Consider the following 8,346-nt stretch of genomic DNA (forward strand, 5'->3'; position numbering starts at 1 on the left):
GTACAATTTCTGGATGTCTCGGGATGGGTAGAAAGAGTGAAGCAGCGGAGAGGAATTAACATAACTGCTGTTCATAATATTAGCAAGCACTAGATGATAATGTGCATTTGGTCTTTAGTGTTTGTTTATTTATCAATTTATCATACATTGCTTTATTCATTTTTGGTATGTATTCACCAGGGACTCACTTTAGACCTTTCCAATATGGCGGACGAGTTAACGTTTACAACTGACCCGTTAGCGTCATATCAGATAACGCCTTCTATTTGATTACGTCAACAGAATGCGACCCATGTACGATATGTCTCAAAGGTTCCAGCAGCTATAATTTTTTAATGAAAGTAGGCTGAATAAAATTTCCGTCTCCTTTATTTGTAGACTAGCATTGCGCACGGATAAACTGTGCCATGAATAATGGCTGCTTAAGGTCGTGTGACGAAGAAAGACTCTCGACCAATCACGAAAGAGATCCATGACAACCACACGTCATCCCGGAAGTGCCTGAATCAGGTGGGGATAATGAACCTCATCCTCACGCTGCTTTGAGGTAAAAATAATTCCATTATCTCGCATTAAAACCGTGATTAGGTAGCATTATAACCAGTCCATGGGTTCTATACATAAAAATAAATGCTTAAAGAGAAGCTAGGGCGATGGGGAAGGATTTAAATGTGTTCATTCATTCTGTATTTCCGGGTCTGTGTGGTACTGTTAGCAAGATGAGCTACATAACAGAACTAATCATCATCATCATCATCATCATCATCAACAACAACTATTAATGATCAGTGTTATAATAAAATGAATGATGTTATATGAATATAGACCTAAAACAGGGGCATCACAAACAATAGTACTTATAGAACTTAAATCATATTGTAAATAAAAACCTAATAGACTTAAATTTGTACATGAATAATTCATAATTACTCAGTCAAGTTCATCTAAAGTCATCTAATCTTCCGCCGGAGCCTTTTTTTTTAAAAATCAACGACCATATCAAGTTAAAGGTGCGGTCTGTAATATTTCATGTAGCTGTAATGTACCCAAGTAGATCAGCGGTGCCAAAGGACGCCCCTGTTCCTTCAAAGGGAATCGTACTGAAAAATAAATAAAAGGATGAGAAAGCGACCGTTCTGTATATTAGCTTTCAATATTACTTTTACATAAAAAAAAATCTAATCTGATCCTTCACTTTCTTTTTACGGCTTGTAATTTGAATTAACGTAGCATTAAAAAAATATATATAGTAACTGCTTCACGTGCCACACGGCCTCCGATTCGAAGGTTTCTCTGTCTTTCAAAGTAAGCATTACTGATCATTTTTAATGTCTAAAAGACTAACAGACAATATACAGCAGTGTTTGTTCAACAAAGAGACATTAATTCAAAACCACAGAATTGTCTTAAATATACATCGTGCCTCTATTTCAGCCGGATCACGTCAAATATGGGCAGGCCTAGGAGGAGGAATGTGGCCACTGATGGAGAGTCTCACTCTCAGAAAGAGGATAAACCACCAATTCTGCTCAGGAAGGAAAAGAAAAAAGGAAAAACAGATGTGAGCAAGATCTTCATCAATATCTCCATCGGGCTGTGCATTTTCAGCCTCGTCTGGTTCTTCTATGCGCTTTACATGAGCTCGGCTTTGGCAAGGAGAGCTGTGACGCTTCATTATTCAGCTCGGGTCTTAGATGGCAACAGCACTACTGCAGCCGTGTCTCCTGAGAGGTTCTGGGGCTCGTATCGACCGCAAGTGTATTTTGGCATGAAAACAAGAAGTCCAAGATCTGTGGTCACAGGTACAACTGATTTTACAAGTCATATTGACAGGATATATATATATATATATATATATATATATATATATATATATATATATATACACACACACAGATTTAAATAGTGTGTGGTTATTATAAAGAAATGCCGGAACCTTGAATGTATGCACAGATGTCAACATGTGTAAATATCATGCTGGTGTCTATAGTGTAAATCCATTATGCTGTATAGAACAGGCAAAACTATTGTGTACATCACATCCCAGGTCCACCTTTATGCTAACATCAGTCTGTATGTGTGGCTCTATAGGTTTGATGTGGATGAGCCAGTTCTCTCCTACGGGCGTTAACCTGAGGCACACGTGTGAGCAGGGGGATGGATTGCGTTCCTACGGATGGCTGATGCACGACGGCGTCAACTTCGGCATGCAGCAGATCCAAGACACCGATTTTACGCTCACCACAACCTTTGTGAAACGTTTAGGAGGAGAACACGGTGGTGACTGGACATGGAGAATTGTCGGCAAGCAACTAGTAAGTAATGCTGTGAAAAATATTTATTATTGATTTTTTGGCAGCTTCTCTTACCTTGTACCTTGGCAGTACCAAAAAAATTCCAGATGTAAAAAATCCCAACTCTGTTGTAGTCCAGCATGAGGAAAAGAAAATTTCTTTGCTGTTCTTTTCAGCTAACTGTTCTTCTGAGGTTAGCTTTTATATTTCCACAACGTTTTTCAGTCTATGGGATTAGGCATTTCACTTGTCCTATGGGCTGTTGCCTCAGGAATTTATGGATTGTTTGCAACTAAATTTTCCTTTAAATTATTTTTAAAGTTCTGAAATCCTTTTTTAATGCATTTGCTATTTAGCCCCATCATATCCTCTCCACTACTCACACTATTGTCATGAATTTCTCCAGAGCTCTGCCCCTTATGCTCCAGTGGTCTCGCTGATGTTCTATGTGGCTGCAGATTCCCAGGGTTCCTTCCAGGTTCACACTACGGATAGGACACGCCTGAGCCACGTCACAGGCACTTCACAGGAATTGGGGGAGTTCAAAATCACTTTCGGCAAGCCCACTGGTGGAGAGGCATCTCCCAATAAATATGCCAGGTATTTTAAATTACAAACCATATTCACACACATTGCAATTAGAAGAAGAAAAGAAATATTATTTCTGCTTTTGTCATCATTTAACACTTTGTTTACCTTAAATCTTTAAATCTCGAATCAATATTAAATTATTAGATAATAGTGTCTACAAATTAACACTGATATGAAATGTCATTTCTAAACACTTACAGTATTTTCCGCACCATAAGGCGCAACGGATTATGTCCGCTCTATGTTTATGTTCTGTAAAGCCGCTTTGAGACAATGTCTGTTGTAAAAAAGCGCTATACAAATAAACTTGAATTGAATTGAATTGAATTATAAGGCGCAGTCTCAATTACGGGGTCTAGTTCTGTACTTAACCCATACATAAGGCGCACCGTATTATAAGGCGCATGCTAAAACATACGGTCCACAATAAAAGCTAACAGAAGCAAAACAGTGAGTTTAGTTGAACTTTATTCTACTATTTAACAACACACACATTATTTTTTAATCAATCTTCTCCCACAAATCCAGCAAAGTCCTCATCTCCTGTGTTTTCTTAACTTGGCACAGTACATTTTCTTGCTTCCTCCACTTCCGAACCATAGATTCACTGATGTTGATTTCTTTCGCAGCTGCTCTATTCCCATATACATCCACGTAACTGATGGCCTGTAGTTTGAATTTTTGAATTTTTTTTTTTTATTATATCAAATCACAAGGAACATTACAATAATCATCCATAGGTTGAGCATAACCAATAACAAACATAGATCACAATAAAACAATGGGACAAAAAAAGAGATAAATAAAATAGACAAAAAAAATAAATAAATGAAACAAAATAATGCTAATTGGTAAATAAATATATGTATCAAAATCAATAAAAAAAGGGCTTTAGTTTGAATTGTGCCTCGTAAGCATCTGATTTTTATTGGCGGATGGCAAACCGACTTAAGGTGCATTTACCGCCACCTACTGGACTGCAGTGGGGAGCACATAATGGTTAGGAAGAAACAAATGTTGTTTTGCAACACACCGGTAGTTATGCTGTACCTACCGGAGGTGTGGCGGAGGTAAGCGTACGTACTGTACGGATTACGTAATGTTCTCTGATTGGTTTATTGCTGCCAGCGTACGTAGTGTATGTATTACGTCCCTTTGTCAGCGGGAAATGGTCGGACAGTCAATTAAGCGGAGCGCTTGCCAAAGTCGCACAACATTTTTATAGATTTTTGGAACTTGGTGCACACATAAGGCGCACCGGATTATGAGGTGCGCCTTATAGTGCGGAAAATACTGTACTCATATCGTCTGTATGACCTCAGTGTCAGTATAAACAGGAAGAAGATCAGTAGAGTCAACAGAATTAATAGTACAAGTCATCATTTTATTTTTAACATGATATGTCTCTTCTCTGCAGCTATAATTACTTGCAGACACGAAGCCCTGGTCTGAACCAACTAACAGACATAGTGAAGAACAGCCTGAGTCACAGATTTGTCTTTAGTCCTCCCACTGCCGAGAAGAGGCCTTACATTGCTGTAGATACCTACACACCACCTCCACAAAAAGATAACCGCATCCTGAGTGACTTTGTGGTGCACCAGGTTACTGTCCAAGTTCCTTTCCAGATTGAAGTTTTGTTTGAGTCCGGAAGTTTCCACGACCGGCCCAACCAGCTAAAGGGCTCGGTGCTGACTGAGGAGCTTACAAGGCTGAAACAGTCTTACAGCGAGAAGTTTGAGGAGTTATTCAGACTCCAGGCTAAAGGGTTTACTCCAGCTCAGGAGAGGTTTGGCAAAGCTGCTATAAGCAACATGCTTGGCGGTATGGGCTACTTTTTTGGACAGTCCATGGTACAGTCGAATTATCACGAACACCCCGTTCTTTACCCTGAGGGTGCCTTGTTCACCGCAGTACCCTCTCGCTCCTTCTTCCCAAGGGGTTTCCTGTGGGATGAAGGCTTCCATCAGCTCCTCCTCAGTAAGTGGGACCCCCAGGTGACACGTGAGGCTGTTGCTCACTGGTTGGATTTGATGAATGTGGAAGGCTGGATTCCACGTGAGCAGATCCTGGGTGATGAGGCACTCAGCAAAGTCCCTTCAGAGTTTGTGGTGCAGCACACTGAAAATGCAAACCCACCTACATTCTTTCTAGTTCTGGAAGAGATTCTGGAACAGCTTGATACACATCCTAATGTGCCACAACTGCAGGATACTCTACCTTTCTTGCGAAGATTGTACCCCCGACTGCAGACATGGTTCGAGTGGTATAACACCACTCAAGCTGGACCGTTGCCCAGCTCCTACCGTTGGCGTGGAAGGGACAAGGACACCAACCGCTTCCTTAACCCTAAGACCCTGACCTCTGGGCTGGATGACTACCCTCGTGCATCACACCCTTCCGAAGATGAAAGACACGTGGATTTACACTGTTGGATGGTGCTTGCATCGCGGGTCATGACAAGCATGGCGCGGTTGCTTGGGGAACCCCATCAGGAATATGAGCACACCTACCAAACCCTCAGCAGCAACAGCCTTCTAAGTGAGCTGCACTGGTCCGACGAGCTTCATGCTTTCTGTGACTTTGGTAACCATACTCAGGCAGTATCATTACAGCAAGAAAAGGTTTTTGTGCCACCCGGACAGACGAGGCATCAGTTACCAGTAAAACGCCTGGTGCGGTCAGTGCGCAAAGCCCCTAAGCTTCAGTATGTAAATGCACTTGGCTACGTTAGTCTGTTTCCGTTCTTGCTTCACATCCTGACACCCGACTCTCAAAAATTAGAGTACATACTGAAAGACATTCATGATCCTGCTCGCTTATGGACCCCCTATGGCTTGCGCTCACTTTCCCGTTCCGATCCAATGTATATGAAACGCAATACAGAGCATGATGCCCCCTACTGGCGTGGTCCTATATGGATCAATATCAACTACCTGGCACTAAGGGCACTGCACCATTACAGTAGGATAGAGGGACCATACCAAGAGAAGGCTGCTGAGCTCTATCAAGAGCTCAGGACTAATGTCATCAATAACATTTACAAACAGTACCATGAAACTGGATACATCTGGGAACAGTACAGTGACAGCACAGGTCGTGGACAGGGTTGCCACCCATTTACAGGCTGGTCAGCTCTGATTGTTCTGATCATGGCTGAAGAGTACTGACATTCCTGCAGGTTCTGTATTCTTAATGTCAAAAGGTGCTGTTATTTATCTCAAACGTTTTGTGCTAACGATGAAATGTTTCATTTCTTGTTAGAAAAGGAAAGTGTGTTAGAGAACCGAGTCTCACTGAAAAACGGGATTATTTTTATGATGATGTATTAAGGTCCTTTTATAAATTACACAATATGGAATGTCAATTTTAAGCAAGTGGTAATGTAATAAGTTTATACTCGGGTGTCAAACCGCTATGGGATTTGTGAGTATACAGAAATGATAGGACCAGAGAATATAATGTAAATAAACCACAGGCATTTTGTTCTGGAATTCAGGTGTGTTCAAAAGAATAAAACGATACCTCCCTGTATGTTCCTTTTTATGTTTGGACCAAGGTCTGCATTAAAGAGCAAAAACAGAACAAAACAGTGTGACTGTAACAAAATATTGTATACAGAAATCAGGGTTCATTACTTCATATACTTCAAAATCATTCCTACTAGCGTCACACCCGAGTAGTACCTGTAGTGCCGTCTTCTACATCAGGGGTTCCCAAACTTTTCAGACCGCGACCACCAATATTAGACCGCTGACGATCCACGACTCCCAAACCCCCAACCCCCTTCTTTCTCCTCTCTCTCCTCTCTAAAACAAAAAGGAACACAATCTCTAAGCCAGGCTATTTTATTAACAAATTATGGACAAAAACAAATACATCCCATAACTGTGAAATGCTTACTTACAGAATACGAACAAGCTGCCTGTAACACGCGTACGGCGTTGGCTGGCGCCTTGGAACAATTATAACTTCATAACATTTCATTTTTGATCAAGTTTAGATCTCAAAATAGACCCATCGCTGTTTAGCAAAACACCAAATGTGCATCTAGCTAGCGCATGTTGTTATGCTGTAAATTGTGATTGACGCCGTCACTTAACTGTCGTAATTAATCGGAGCGAACAAAGTTTTATTTACAGTTTATTTTAATTATCCTAAATTTATACTCGCATCATTACAACCTTTTTTAACATATAAAAAAAATAAATAAAAATAAAGTTTCTGGAAATCATCTCGCGACCTCCCGCCCCCAACTCCAGCAACCCCCACTTTGGGAAAATTATTACATGTTACATGCGACTTATGACACAATTCCAATTAAATACATTTTATTTCTAGTTTCTAAAATGTATAAAAATTCAAGGGGGTGGTAAATACTTAGTAGTGAGATTTTTTGCTAACACAGCCACAGATTGGTGCTAAGTACAAATAACAGCTCTCGAAAAGGGATCTGATGTCGATGCCAGATATGCTGTTTGCACAAGGTACACAGAAAAGTGGATATTATTATCACCCTAATAAGACTGCTACACATAGCAATGAATATTAAAATCTGTGCATCGAGCAACTGACATGGCAGCATCCTTTGCCATCTGCTAACAGTTATTGGCTTTAATTTAGCATCAGATGGTTCAAATCAACCCTTTGGATAAATACCATCAGTTCTACCTCCTTCCCATGCCTGTGCTTTCCACATTATGTGGACACACCCTTCAGACTGTCTGCCTGTACCTTGATGATGCCCTTATCATCCCCACCAATTCCTGTGTCCTTGATGGTTGCATATTGGACCTCTAGTTCCAATTGAACTAATACTCCAAGTATAATAATACTAACCATTACACCACCACTGGACAGGAAGGGTGTTTGCTTGCTGGACTTTAGTCTTTGGGTACCGACAGTAGACTTTAGACAGTAGACCGTATACTTTCAGTGCTCGTCATTTTCCTGGCATTTATCTCAGTAACAGGAAGCCAGTGTAGGAAGTATAACCATGAGAGCACCATCAGTGGGTGAACAGGGACCAAACAGTAGCCCTGGACATTCTGGCCGCGAGCAGCCCACTATGCCCTCTACAAGGAAAGATCTCAGTGCTCCAGATGGCCAGTCCACCTCTTACTTAAATGTTGTTATTTATGGCCAACAGGGGGTGCTGTGTGCTCATGCTCCCCATCAACCCTCTTATAGTGGTTTTGACAACAGACCTTGACATAAACCAGCTTTACGGAAATATAGAAATACAGTGAACAAGCCAAGAGCAATCCCTGAGAAATGAGGATGAAATTTCTTCTAGAGCTCTATACTTGGTATGAGCTTACAACCTAAAGGTATCTAAGTGAAGTTAAATTCTGCCCTTGTAGATATTAATCTGGCCTGTTAGGTGTTGTGATGGTTTCTTATTCATGAGTTTACAGAATATTATTTCTGTTGTCAGATGATGCTTTTGTACTCTAGCCAC

General features: G+C 40.8%; 1 protein-coding gene across 1 annotated transcript; it reads left to right on the plus strand.

Moving 5' to 3' along the window:
* The first annotated feature begins 318 nt into the window (after positions 1-318).
* mogs (mannosyl-oligosaccharide glucosidase) lies at positions 319-6,419 on the plus strand. Its single transcript, XM_027158077.2, has 5 exons — positions 319-547; positions 1,435-1,802; positions 2,092-2,315; positions 2,701-2,894; positions 4,303-6,419. Exons 2-5 carry the CDS (start codon positions 1,451-1,453, stop codon positions 6,053-6,055), a joined length of 2,523 nt encoding a protein of 840 aa, XP_027013878.1. The 5' UTR covers positions 319-547; positions 1,435-1,450; the 3' UTR covers positions 6,056-6,419.
* Positions 6,420-8,346: the final 1,927 nt, after the last annotated feature.

The sequence above is a fragment of the Tachysurus fulvidraco genome, chromosome 7 (assembly GCF_022655615.1).
Source record: "Tachysurus fulvidraco isolate hzauxx_2018 chromosome 7, HZAU_PFXX_2.0, whole genome shotgun sequence".
Taxonomy (NCBI): Eukaryota; Metazoa; Chordata; class Actinopteri; order Siluriformes; family Bagridae; genus Tachysurus; species Tachysurus fulvidraco.